At 57.1% G+C, this 13,840-nt stretch overlaps 1 protein-coding gene across 9 annotated transcripts in view; it reads left to right on the top strand.

Annotated features, from left to right (window-relative positions):
* Positions 1 to 13,840, top strand: part of TTC7A (tetratricopeptide repeat domain 7A) — a 178,599-nt gene that overhangs the window by 154,757 nt on the left and 10,002 nt on the right. For 5 of the 9 annotated variants that reach the window (XM_082427714.1, XM_082427715.1, XM_082427713.1 and 2 more), the window contains one exon: positions 5,406 to 7,665. The exons of 3 other annotated variants lie outside the window; for them this stretch is intronic. In XM_082427714.1, coding sequence (XP_082283840.1) covers positions 5,406 to 5,627 — 222 coding nt within the window. In that variant the 3' untranslated portion in view covers positions 5,628 to 7,665. Of the gene's footprint in view, positions 1 to 5,405; positions 7,666 to 13,311; positions 13,342 to 13,840 lie in introns of those variants that run through there. One more of the 9 variants, XM_082427711.1, reaches the window with a different exon arrangement.

Below are 13,840 nucleotides of genomic sequence, written 5' to 3'. Positions count from 1 at the left end.
CTGAGCCGTGGCAGAGGGCTGAGAGGGTCCAGACAGCCTGAGGCAATGGGAGGACCTGGAAGTCTTGCGCACGCGCGTGTGCGTACGTGCGTGTGTGTGTGTGTGTGTGTGTGTGTGTAGAAGCTGAGTTCTTACACACACACAGCCCCTTGTCAGCAGAGTCTCCCCAGCTCCGGTGGGGCAGGAATATTGCTTCTTTGTGGCAGGAAAATAGGAATGTCTTCTTGGCCCTGTGACCTCCTAGTGCAGTGGTTTTATTGTGAGCTCTCTTCCTGGTCCCTCCGCAGTGCTGCCTGAGGTCTGCATTCCCTGATGGGGAAGTGGCGAAGGGAGGAGGGATGGGAGGTGCCAGGGCGTGTCCCCTCAGCCTGGGCCTCCTGTGTCCAGCGGCCGCCCCCAGCCCGCCTCATGCCCATGCTGGCACAGCCCCAGCACTCACCCTGAGCCCACGCCCTGGGCTCACGCCCTGGGCTCGTGGAGGTGGGTCCCCCTGCCTCTGACCCAGGACTTTAGGCGAACCTTAGGCCGGTGTGTGGACTCCTCAAGTCCACACCAACCCTGATGAGGAAGTGGACAGGAAGCTTTCTGGCAGTGTCACAGACTCAGCTCAGAGCCAGGGTTAAGCACTGCTGGCTTAATTTAACCCCAGAATCAGTGGTCTGAAAGACAGACATGTCTGGAGGGTGTAGCAGGGTTCAGGCCTTTCCCCTTGTGCAGAACGCCAGCACACCCCACAAATAGGCCATCACCACCCCCTTCGGCTCTGGTTCCTGCTTAGAGAGGAGCATCTGCCATGGGGTCCCCTTCTCGCTGCCCATCACAGGGTGTTCACTTCTAGAATCCAAAGTCCAGAGGCCTCGCTGCAGCTTCCTGACCTGGCCCTGTGGGCCTGGCTGTGCTCCAGGGTGGGCAGAGCCCCCAGCCAGCCCAGAGCCTGAAACCAACCCAAAAAGGCCCAGCCCCTCGCCTAGAAGTGGGACTGGCAAGGCCCCCTCCCCCGCAGGCTGTGCCCACCCTCTGACCAAGCTGGTGCTTGTCCTTGAGCCTGGCTGTGGCCCTCTGAAGACAGACACCACCCCCAGCCGAGGGGCCCGCTGGTGTTCACGACATCTCACCTGCAGAGGCCCCAGGAGGAGGAAGGGACAGGTGTGAGTTCTGGCATGTGAAGAGCACAGCCACCTCTGCTGCCCCAGAAGCCCCCTAGCTAGGCTGGGCTCTCAGTGAGTCTGGGGGCTCTCTCAGCCGAGGCCTCGTCCTGTGAGAGCCCAGGGGAGCTCTGGGTGGGAGCTCATCAGCCAGGCGTCGGGTGCGTCTAGAAGGAGTCATACCCTTCCCCCCAGCAAGGAGGTAGGACCAGCCTGTGGGCCTGGAGCTGCCGCAGCTCCAGGCGTGATGTGGTGATGTGTGGGCTAGGTTGTCAGCCGGGACGGATTCCTCATTCCCAGTGCAGTTGGACAGGTAGGGGCTGACACACCTGGGAGGATCCGGGAGTGCATGGAGAGAGCCTGAGCTCGGCTGGAACGTGGGCCTCCCTGAAGGGTGTGTCAGCCCCCCTCCCCTCCCATCCCCCCCCTGGGGTGGGTGAAGGGAGGGAGCCTTGGAGCAGCCTCAGAGGTTGTCCCGCCATGGACTCCTTCCTGCAGCCCCATGGTCCCCAAGCAGGGGGCTCCAGGGACCGGGAGGCTCCAGCAGCCTCCAGCTGATTCCCGGCTTCCCAGCTGGAAAGGCTGTTATAGAATCCCAGGAATGTGCCTTGAACTCAGAAAGAAAATTCCCAAAATAACTTCTATAAATACTTGAGGGTAGGGGTGGGGAGGGAGCCCTCAGCCTGGCCTGCAGCTGGCCTAGCACTCGGGGCTGCTTCCCAGGGCCGCCCTCCCCCCAAAGAAGAAAAGGGCTCACACAGCCGGGACCTTCCTGCCGCCCCTCCCCTCTGGGGGACAGCGTCAGGCACTGAATTAACCCGTTGAGATGGTGTGCAGTGGTAATTCTCCAAAAGGCAGGCAGGACCCCCGCTCCCCTTCATCCCCATCCCGGGCTGCATCTCCTGACCCCAACCTGTACTTCCCCAGAGAACCTGGGTTCCTAACAGGGAGAGTCCCTTCGGAGTCTCCATACAAACTGGAGACCAGACCCTAGCCAGGGAGGCGGCCCTCAGGCTGCCTGCCTTTGTGGCCCTAAGCAGGTCACTAAGTATGCATAAAGGCCTCTGGTGTGCCTGGCTTTGCATCCGGGACCACCCGCATCCCCCCAAACTCTTTTGAGCTGCTGTCCTGTGGGAAATCACGTAGCAGGCAGGAGCTGGGGACCCTGTCTCTCTCAGCCTAAGGGGGGTGGGGTCAGGGATGGCATTCGAGAGCTACAGTGAGGAGCATAGTCTCAAGGCGGTGGTGTGGCAGCAGGTGCTGTCCTTAGGCAAGAAAGACTTCCTAGAGGAGCAGGGTCCCTGGTGGATGAGATGAGGCCAGCTGCTCCCTCCTTCCTGGATCTCAGGAAGAGGGAATGGATGACCTCGGGAATTTCTGGGGACTTGCCCCATAGCCCTGCCCCTCCCTGAGCTCCACCACCATCAGGGACTCGCACTTCGTTCTAATCCCTGTGTGGGCAGCACGGCGATGGCATCTCCCAGGTCAAGCGTCAGAAGCTGAGAGTCACTTAGCAGGTCTGGTCTCTCTCGGCGCAGGGAGGGAAGGAGTCAGCCGGGATGGAATTGAGACACCAGTTCTGTGTTCCCACCATCTCCCTGGAGACCTGTTCTTGGGGCAGCTGGGGGTGGGGTGACTGATGGCGGGCCCTCGGCTCAGCGCCGGGCTGTGGGAGAGCAGGTGAGACCTCACATCCTCCTGGGGCAGGGCCCCGCCCAGTTGTCAGGCAGCAAACAGCTCCGAGTTGCTACCAAACATGAACCCAACGGGCTGGTGTCTCGGGCAGGTGGCAGCAGATCCTGTTACAGGCCCTGGGCCTCCAGACCCCACCCTGACCCCGGTGTCTCCTTTCAGGCTCTCAGGTCAGCACCCCAGGGTTGGGGGGATGTGATCCAACCCCACGCCAGCCCACAGTCTTCCCTCACAGGGAGCCTTGCCCTCCAGAGAAATCGCTCTTCTGTGCCCTCCCTGCCCCTCTACCCAGGACCCTCTGTTCATCCTGGGGACACTTCCATTTGCTGTCAGCCCACCATGCACCCTGCTATATAATTTCAAATTCATCCTTGCAGAATCCTCACAATAGCCTACGAGGTAGGACTGTTCTATCCCCTGGTTTACAGATGAGGACACAGCAGCTCAAAGAAAATGGGCCACTTGCCCATGGTCATGGCACTTGTCAGTGGCACAGCTGGGATTCCAACCCGGCCAGGCCTTCCGGCTGTGCAGCCCTGGGCTTTTCCTCTCTACATAGAACATACAGAGGAGCCTGCCACAAACCTCCTAAACCACGAGTAAAACCAACATACACACACACACACACATATACACACCCTGTTCAGCCTGCAGACACATCTGGCCCCTTCCCAAACACCTACACACTTCTTCAGATCAGGGGTTTTCAAACTTGTTTTTAGCTATAAAGCCCTCTTTTCCAACAAAAATCTCACGTGGAAGCTCAATATAGAAAGCTTGGTGTGTAAAAGCCACTGTGGCCCCGCCCCCGCCCTGGGTGGCCCCGCTGGCCTTCCCCATCTGTCCTCTGTTGCTCCCCCATGGGCAGCACTCACAGGGCTCAAACCTTCCATTTTTGGTGCTTAATTTTGGTGTCTGGCGGCCTGTCGTCTCGCCTTCCTGCCCTCCTCCTTGTGGGCCCTGTTCCATCATGAGCTGCTCAGGGTCCAGCTCCCAGGCCATGTGGACAGAGCAGCTTGGCCTGGAGCCCTGCTGGCCAGACTGGACACTGCCCACTGGTCCTGGGCAGCCCTGAGTCAGCACTGCACCCATCTGGCCAGATCCAGGAGCCCTGCCTGAGGCTCTACCCTGCCCCTGGTTCCCCTGTCCTCCCCCCATCCCTGTGGTCCCCTGGGGATAGCTTCGCCCTCGGTTGAAGAGCTCCCCTTCCTTTCCCTCCCCCTGGCCACCAGATCGCCAGCCAGAGCCTTCAGAGGGGGAGGCTTTTCCTAGGGCTTCCTGAGCACCATCTTTCACTCTTGCCTAATTGGTCGTATTCCAAGCCCTCGGAAGACTTTATGAAATCAGCCATGTGCATCTTCCCCAGTGGGTCTCCATAGCAACGGAGGGCCTAACTCTGGGGAGTGCGGTGAGGAGGAAAATGTTCCAGCTAAAAATGTACATGGCCGTCAGTGGGCGGGCACCCGAGAGGGGGCTCCAGGCACACAGAAGGCAGCTCCCCACCCCCATCTCGGCCCCCGCCTGTCCAGGAAGTCGCTGTTGTTTGGGCTTTACCTCATGTCTGAATGAGAGGATGGCCCCCCGTGCTGCTATCCTATGGCACCTTTGAGGGCTGGGACACAGATTGGTGGGATGGTGCAAAGCAGTCTTTCTGGGACTGGAGGTCGAAAGAGGACCCTGGCCCTGCCCCCTGCTCACCACCCTGGCCTCCCCGCCTCCCCTCCCAGTGTGGGTGGACGTAGAGGGGGACAAGGTGCCAGTTTTACTTCCCAACTCTGTGACAGTTCCTGTCACTTCCTCTATCTCTCCAAACAACAGGGCCAAGCTTCCCAGGCAGCCCTGATTCCCCTCCCAGAGGCCCTCCTTTCACCCAGCATCTGTCCCCGGTTCCCTGGCCATCTGACTCTCCTCCTGCGACCCTCACCTGCCTGGCCAGGCTGGGGTGGGCTTTAGGTCCCAGGAAGACAGGCTACTGTTGCAGGCACAGGAGCTGTGCATTCACCCACAGGCTTGAGGTCCTACCCAGGCCTGTAGCGCACACTCCCTGGTCTCACAGGTCCCTGGGGAGAAGGGCAGCGCCACAGTGCAGCACGGGGCCTGGGGTTAACAGATCCGTTGACTGAGAGCTCACGCACGTCAGGCACTGTTCAAGTGCTTTGCCTATGCTGTCGTGTAAACTTCACAACAACCCTAGAGGTGGGCACAGTGGTCTTTCCCATTTACAGATGAGGAAACTGAGGGCTAGAGGGGGGTGACTTGCCCGGGATCCCTCAGCTGTAATGGGGAGACTCGAAGCCAAGTCTGCTGACCTTAAAGCCCATCCCCTGGGGCAAGGAGGATCAGAGCTGCCACGGTGGGTGACCCGGGAGGCCGGGCTGGAAGCAAGGCTGGGACGGACACAGGGAGGGTTTGCATGGGTCAAGGGCACGGTCACTTGACAGTACCCAAGCCCGAGATGCAGAGCCCTCTCTGGCTCGTGGCCGCGCCGCTTCCACTCCTTACCCCGATGGCCAGGATGCCCCTGCCCCGGGACAGCCTCGCTCACCCCGCCCTGTGCTTGCTCCCCAGGGTGTGACGCTGAGTCAGCTGGGCCATAAGAGCCTGGCCCAGAAGGTGCTACGGGACGCCGTGGAGAGGCAGAGCACCTGCCATGAGGCATGGCAGGGCCTGGGCGAGGTGCTGCAGGCCCAGGGCCAGAGCGAGGCCGCCGTCGACTGCTTTCTCACCGCCCTCGAACTGGAGGCCAGCAGCCCAGTGCTGCCCTTCTCCATCATCCCCAGAGAGCTCTGACACGGCCTCGCAGCTTCTGGGAGGGAGGGAGCTGCCCAGCGGGCAGGCGGGCAGCAGGGAGCGTGGGTCAGGGGAGGTACAGGGCCTCAGGGAAATCCATCTCTAGGGAACATGTCTGCAGGCTGCAGCCCTAGTTCTCCTCGCCTCCCCCCACCCCCCCACCCCTGCTTTCCCTCCAGGGCCAGCTGGGACTGAGAGCTGCTCATCTGGAGCAGGGTGGACCAGATCTGCATCAAAAACAAATCCCTTGTTCCTTGGACTCAGACTTCATGGAGTTTATGAGCAAGGAAGTAGCTGGGAGGCCACATCAACACGGGGGACGCTCCCCAGTGTATCTGTGCATCATCTAAATGTGCATTAAGGGTCTGTGAGGCTTGGGTACCTCCCCTGACCTGTCTAAAAGCCCCTGTACTGTACCTGCCACCCTCCTTCAATATCTCTGACCCTGGATTTCCCGGCTTTGCACAAGCTTTAGTCTCGAACCTCAGCTCTCTGCTCCCCACGCCAAAGATGAACCCCATGAGCTGCCCTTTGGCTGGGCCGAGAGGGTTCTCCTGGGTTCCTTCCTTGGCCCCTCGGGAGGCAGTCTGCTTGAACCCTAAGTGACTTAGCGTCATGGTGACTGGACTGGTTCCCCAAGAGCGCTAGTGGGGGAGCCTCATAGCTGTACTTCACCACCTGCCCTCACCAGGCCTCTGTGCCTGGGGGAGCCCCATGGCCCTGGCCTCACACCCCACTCTCAGGTCGTGCCCAGGGCAGTCATGGCTTGAAGAATCTGCTGGCAAGCGGGAAGAGGATGGACCTCTCCCAGGTTCAAGTTAGTGGACAGTGCCTGGCCTTGCCCCTCTTTGCTTGGGCCCGCCTATACTCTTCCCCTCTGTTGCCAAGTGCCTTTGGGGCCTCTGGTGTCTGGCCAGGGGCACTGAGTTCTGGCCCTAACTAAACTTCCATTTCTGCCCACCTCCACCTCTCTAGAAACAGGCCTCAGCCACCTCCTCAGGCCCCGGGCTGTAGCCCCTAGGATACAAACATGGCTGCTGGACCCAGCCCTTCCTTGCATCAACACCTCATTGCTTCACGCCTTACCTTTCTGGGCAATGGGTACAGTATAGATCCCTGTAAGGGTTATAATGTGGAGATTGGCAATCTCTAGGACTGCCCTTAACACTGCTCACCATCCACAGCCCATTTTCACCTCAGGCCCTCTTGGGTGACCCAAGCCCCACCCTGGCCATTTGGTTTCCCCTGCCTGGGGCCAAACAGGGACTGTAATTAGAGACCCAAGGAAGGGCCGGAGCCTAGCCCCTCCCTGGTTGTGCAGGCCTCTGTGTATGTGACACCTGTCTCTACCGGGGTCCTGGGGGTGCTGGTGGGTGGGTGTCTTCCCTGCTGGCTCCCCTAGCCCTGCTGCGTGATGCTCTTGGAACTATCCCCAGGAAGGCAGCCCCCAGGGGCCTATCAGGGAACTCCTTTCTTATCTGCACTTTGGGTTTCAGTTTTAAAGCCCCGTGTGGTACATCTCTCACTTGAAGGTGTGTGGAAAGGTTGGGTGAGGGCTGCCCTGGTTTGTCAGAGCCTGGTCTGTTCCTCGGAGGCGAGGCGAGAGGCTGTTGGAGACCCACCCTCCTCCCAGCCCTGGCTCAGCACTTCACACCCCCAGGTGCTACCAGGGAGAGCCTGTGCCTCTAGCCTTCCCATGCCAGGCCAAGGGACACTGTAAGGACACCAGATCCTTCATCCCGCCTGGTTGAAGGATCTCTATATGTGTATGTATGTGTATAAATATATATATATATGATAGAGATCTATTTTTATTCTGGAATTCTGTTAGAAAAAGAAAAAAGAAAAAGCGAATGCTGTTGGTTTACATTGGGATGCCCAAAGATGTTGGTAGTGAGTCCTTGGTAAGGAAAGGCAAAGGCAACAAATGCATTTTGACTTGAAGCATTCCTTATAGGAAGCCTCAGCGGGGCCGGGCAAGTTGCTTGACAATTCAAAACAAAGGTCTTGAATAAAGAGGCCCATGAAGGGAAAGCAGGTTTGTGTGAAGCAGTGTGTTCATTTATCTACCAGGTACCCATGGGACAGGCCTTGAGGGAGCCCTGGAGAAGAGGCAGAGGCCTGAGAGGTCATGAAGGCCGGGGCGGGGACACACAGGTGGGGAGGGCAGTGGGAGGGAGGGGCCCACTGAGGAGATTGTGATGAGGGCTTGGGGAGGGTGCTAAAGCCTTGCGGAGGCATGGCCAAAGCCTGGAGGGGGGTGGGAGGCAGCAGAGCGGTCCAGGCAGGGCTGGAGACCCCTGCTGCCTCCAGAGCCTGGCTGGGAGAAGCCAGGGCCAGACTTGCCACCTGAACAGGAGAGACTGCCCCAAGGGCACTGCCAATGGAGCATCTTCAGCACCTGGGGGAAAGCGCCAAGGGAGGGGTGTGTGGTGAGAATACAGGCCACATCCAGATCCGCCACCTGCTCTGAAAAGTCCATACCGATATTCTCCTTATAGAAGTTATGCCACATACAAATACACTATATATGTTATAAAATGTGTATCAAAGGATGACATCAGTTTACACAGAAGCCCTGTTTTTCTTCGTACACCCCAAGGGATTATCTGATGGACCCCCAAGGCTGCACCCACACAGTCTGAAGACAGCTGCCCTTAAGGCTTCCCCTCGAACTCGAGGGCTGGCTTAGAGCTGCCCGCTCAGCACCCTGGCCACCTCCACCCTGATCCTCAGCCCTATTACCGGGGTTACGGTTTTGCTCTTCTAGTGAGGAAGAGCCCTCCTTGGAGCTCCTGGGTGCCCAGCTTTGATTTCCCTGTGATACTTTTTGGAAAACACGTTTAGTCTTTAGTGGTTTAACAATTAGTATCAGATTACTTGTCACACACCCTCACCCGCCAGCTCACGGCCCCCTGGGGTGAGAATTAAAGGCTGCTTTAGGCTATAGATGGTGTCACTTGTCTGCCAGCCTGGGAGAAAGGCCTAGAAAAGCTCATCCTACAAGGATGAGACTGGAGGGAATCTGGAGGGAGAGAGGGGCAGGGAGGGGCGGCCTTCCTGTCCCTGAGGAGGGCTTTGCTGAGCTGACCTCAGGTTGGTCAGATGTTGGAAAGTCAGGCAGTGGTGGAGACCCAGGCACTTGCTGACCTCCAGTTCCCCATCTGCAGACCCCTCATTCACAATCGAGCCCTCCCTGTAGAGGGAGGGAGCCAGCCCCGTGTCCAACCCATTGTACCAAAACAAGGGCTGGAGTTTGGGGCTAAGACTCGGTCACACTGTCACCCCCATGGACCTCCAGCCCACAGCCCTGCAGTATTAATAGTGTTTATCTGCAGGCACAGGTATGAATGGAATTTCAGCCACCACCCCCAGACTCCTACCAAAGTACTCACTGTTGCATTCACACCCCCCGACCCGAGCGCTCAGATGTCACTGTGCAAATATTTCTTGGCCTGGTTTTCGGGAAGCATCCAGCTAAACAAATATCCCCCAGCCCGTGCTGCCAGCTCTTGATGACAAGCCACAGTCAACAAGCCTCACACATAAGTGACCTGTGGGACCAACCCACGTGGTGCAGACTTGGATTCTGGAAGCTAGGGAGGTCCTACTGGGAAAGTATCCCATGCCAGAAACTCCTTCGAATTTTCATCAAGCTCTCTCAGTTGCAAAAAGCAGAGACCCACTGAAGGTAGCCCCAGGAAAGAGACAAGGTGGGGGAGGGGGGTTCCCTGGAGCCCTAGGGCAGGGACTGCAGTGCACAGATACGGGGCCGAGGCAGCCATGCATCCGTCTTTGGTGATGGAGTCAGCACCCAGACTGAGCTCGAAGGCCACTCTACCACTGGCTGGCCCTGTGCCCTTGAGCAAGTCACCTACCCTCTCTGTGCCTGTCTCCTCATCTGTAAAGTAAGAATAATCCTGGAATAGTGCCTGCTTTGTGGACTGTCATGATGATTAAGTGAGAAAAAACATGGAAAGAGCCTAGAACAGTGCCTGGCCCATAATAACCGCTGGATACCTGTGTGATGATTTTCTCTGCCCCGCCTCCTCCCTCCTCCTCTCCCTGCTGGCTGACCTCTCTCACTCAGAGATGCTCCCATGGGACTACGTTCAATCTACATACCCTGGCAGGCCTTCCACCTCCAGTGCTGCAGCAACCCCCCTCTGTGCATCTGAGCTTAGGTTCTTGGATGAGAGGATCCCACTGGTCCCACTCATTTTTCCGTGGGTCCCTAAGAACAAGCAGCTGTGACCAGGGGATGGGCCTCAGGACACAAAATATGGCTGCTTGAGCAGCTGGAGTTCCGGGTGAGCAGTAATGGGCCCCTTCTGAAACCCTGCATCAGCCCATCATTCCCTCAAGCCCTGCCCTCCTGGGCACTCGGTACGATGCAGGTCCCCCCGGAGGAGGAAGACAACAGAACTCACACCCCCTTGAACACCCACCCCACCCCTTCCCTATCATTGTCACTTTATGGTACATCATGGGGGCTCCTGTCCTGACTCTTCTCTTGATGACAATGACAGTCCTAACATTCTCCCTGCATTATACTAGGCATAAGGCACTTTGCTTATCGGCGGACTCCCTCTCCGACATTGCTCCTTTGGTAGTCAACAACCTAGGGAAGTGGGTTTTGTCCCCATGAAAGGTGACATGGAGATCATGGCACCTCCACTCACAGCTAGGAATATGGCAAAGCTGAGAGTAAGGTCCTCGCCCACAGAGCCAGCACCAGCTCACCAGACGATGGGAGAGAGGCAGGCAGTGCCCGTCACCGAGGCAGCCGAATGACCCCTCTGGGATCCATGGAAACGTGCATCACCAGGAATCCTCCAGCAGGGGAGAACGGCCAATGCTCAGGGCTGCCTGCCACCCTTGCCCCTTCTGCGGCCGGAGAGGAGGTTCCTTAAACAGAGACCACTCAACAAGCTGCAAAGTCCCCCAAAGAGCAAGAGCGTTCTCAAGATGCCAGGCAACCCAGAAACAAGAAAAGGTCACCATGGGAGCTGTGCGCTGGGCCATGTGATCACACTGTCCTGCCCACCAGCTGACTGGGCCATGGGTGGTTTCTAGAACCAAAGTTCCTCCTCTGTGTACTGGCCCACAGCCTATGGGATGGCCTGGGCACCCCACACAGAGACCCCCAGACTGGTGGTGACCGTCCCTGCTCTCTCACACTCTCGCTCATTCTCTTCCCCCCTTAACTGTCTCTTTGGAATTTGGCAAGAAGTCAGTCATTGTGGGCCTCTTTTAAAAACGTATTTTTTTCCAAACCATTTGAGAATAGGTTGCATAAATCATGCCCCTTTACCCCTTAATAATTCAGTGTGTTTTCGCTAAGAACAAAGGTCCTTGTCTTACATAACCACAGCACAGTTCACAAATGAGGGAATTTAACCCAGACACAGTATTTTTCTCTCCTCTCCCGTCCATATGCCAGTTTGTCACCACTGTTCCTTGTAGCACTGTCTTCCCCTGGCCGGGGGTCACATATTCCACTTAGTTGTCACATCTCTTTAGTCTCCTTTAATGTGGAACGGTCCCTCCACCTCTCTTTGCCTTGCATGACATTGACAGTGCTGAAGGCTGCAGAGGGTCTGGCCTCTGCGGTGTGAGTTGGGACAGAGAAAGAAGCAGTTGGTGGTGGGAGCAGAGGATGAAAAGCGCCAGAAGCCAAGGGCCAGAGGCAAGAAGGAAGAACGGCAGGGCAAGAAGAGAAAAATGCAGAGCAGGTGAATCTCCATAAAGATGGAGCTCTCCAACCAAAAGAAACGGATGCCCATTTTCAAGGGGGCAAAAGATGATGGACTCAAGAGAGCTCCATTCTATCCCAGACGACCTTTCCAGCTCCTGCAACCTGAAGTCAAGACTCCCATCTGAATCCTTTCCTCGGTCCTTGCAATGACCCCCTGATGACTTAGGGACCTCGAGTGTGTTTGTTCCTGGTGGCCCTGCCCATCCCCAGAGAGGCACACTCTCCTTCCCCAGGTCTCCTCTCAGTGTGCACCTGGAGACCAGCCTTTGGGGGCGGAGGGGCGCATGCCAGGGCACCCGCCTATGGGGGGAGGGGCTCTGACCCGAAGCAAAGGGGCACCGGTGGGCATGGCGAAAGCCCATCTCACAGGGGAGGGAAGGCAGTGCAGGAAGGTGAGGTGACCTGCCCGAGGCCCCCAGCCACCAGGGCAGTGAGTGATCAGGCAGTCTGCGTGCGAGAACCTCTGTCTATGGCATTCTTCCTGGGACACCCGCCAACCAGAGGAGGAGCGTGTACGCTGAAATGGGGATCAGAGCAGGCATAGGGACACTGTCACAAAGACTAACTGGCCTCAGGTGTCAGCTCTGACACCTGAGATGGGTGCCTTCTCTGTGCGGAGGTCAGAGCATAGGTGGCTTCCCCAGCTCCCCGTCCCCAGGTCTCAGCAGCTGGGGCAGTCTCTGTAACTGACTGCGAGCTCCATGGCCTCAGCTTGGGCCCAGAAGGAGGAGGCCGCTGCCAGCTCCCTCTCACCTGTCTCGTGCCCAGGAGCCCCCAGCTCACTACCTGACCCCCAACAAGGCCCCCGGCTCACTGGCTGTGAGTGGGGCCCCCTACATCACTCACACCCGCACCCCTGACAGCACCCCGCCAAGGGTGCAGGGGTTGTGACGGCCTGGCCCAGTGCAGGCTGGCGTGAGCGCACAGAGGGCCCCGGCAGTTGCTAGCCTGGGGCCAGGCACTCTCGTCCATTCAGACAGCATCTCCTCTGAGCTGGGAACACCCCGTCCTGGGCTCTCGCCCTACCAGTGAGGGTGTCTCCTGTGCCCACAATGACCCACACTCTCCCACATCCACTCCACTCCTACCGGGCCTCTTCCCAGAATTCACCTTGTGCCCCTTCTTCTTCAAGACCCAGTTCCCACACCTTCCAGAAGTTTCTCTCCCTCCCTCCCTCCCCCCCTGCACCTCTCACCACTCACCTCATGGGACCCTTATGCTTTGTCAGAACACTCAGGCCGGCACACAGGCCCTGGGGGGTTCTGTCTGCTTGCCGGGTGTGGCCCCCATATCCCACACACCTAGGCTCAGCCACACCCACACGTGCCCTCAGGAGCGGGACACTGGCTGGCCTTTAGGGGGGCTCTCCTGCCAGTGGGAGGCTTGGGGTACAAATGTGGAGTGAGGCCACCTTGGCCCCACCCACCAGCTGACCTTAGCCTTCCCTCTTGCCCAGCACACACACCATCCCAGCGCTTCACCCTGGGGGTGCCTGGGACAGGGCTCCAAAGAGAAACCTTAGCCCTCCTGAGTCTATTATGGCTGTTCAAGGACCTACAGTTGGTCTCAATCCATTATATTTTCTTAATAGAGTTACACGTATGTTTAATCCCATTCTAGAAATTATTTTAGAAATACTCATGCATCTTTGCCATTAGGATCTTCATCTGCACTATAGATATGTGGGTCATTAAACACAACTTTCCAGAAGCTTCATTTTCATTTCCATATAAGATAGGGCACATTTAAATTTTTGGAATAATGTGGCTACTGGAGATTTTAACTGGAGCCATAAGTATCATATGTAAAACATTAGGAGCATTCTCCCCCCACCCAACCCCATTCCCCAGAATGTAACTTTTAATGCAACTGCTTTTTTACTTTTTTTATTTTTTATTTTTTTTAACTTTTGGCTGCTCCTCACAGCTTGCGGGATCTTAGTTCCCCGACCAGGGAATGAACCTGGACCCACGGCAGTGAAAGTGCTGAGTCCTAACCACTGGACCACCAGGGAACTCCCAACGTTACTGCTTTTTAAGTGATCTTAGAGAGCTTGTTTATAACATCTAACACCTACAATCTTAAGGTCAAACCTCCAGGAATGATTTCTAAAATCAGTGCTAAGGGACTTTCCTGGTGGCACAGTGGTTAAGAATCCGCCTGCCAATGCAGGGGACACAGGTTCAATCCCTGGTCCGGGAAGATCCCACATGCCGCGGAGCAACTAAGCCCGTGTGCCGCCAACTACTGAAGGCTTCGTGCCCTAGAGCCCACGCTCTGCAACAAGAGAAGCCACCACAATGAGAAGCCCGTGCACCTCAACAAAGAGTAGCCCCCGCTCGCCACAACTAGAGAAAGCCCTCGCGCAGCAACGAAGACCCAGTGCAGCCAAAAAATAAAATAAATTAAAAATTTTTTTTAAAAATCAGTACTAAGTTTCTTTACCTCCTCTTTT

The sequence above is a fragment of the Balaenoptera physalus genome, assembly GCF_965194825.1.
Source record: "Balaenoptera physalus genome assembly, chromosome: 15".
Lineage (NCBI taxonomy): Eukaryota > Metazoa > Chordata > Mammalia > Artiodactyla > Balaenopteridae > Balaenoptera > Balaenoptera physalus.
The sequence above is the reverse complement of the archived record's forward strand: the minus strand, read 5'-3'. Positions and strand labels throughout refer to the sequence as shown.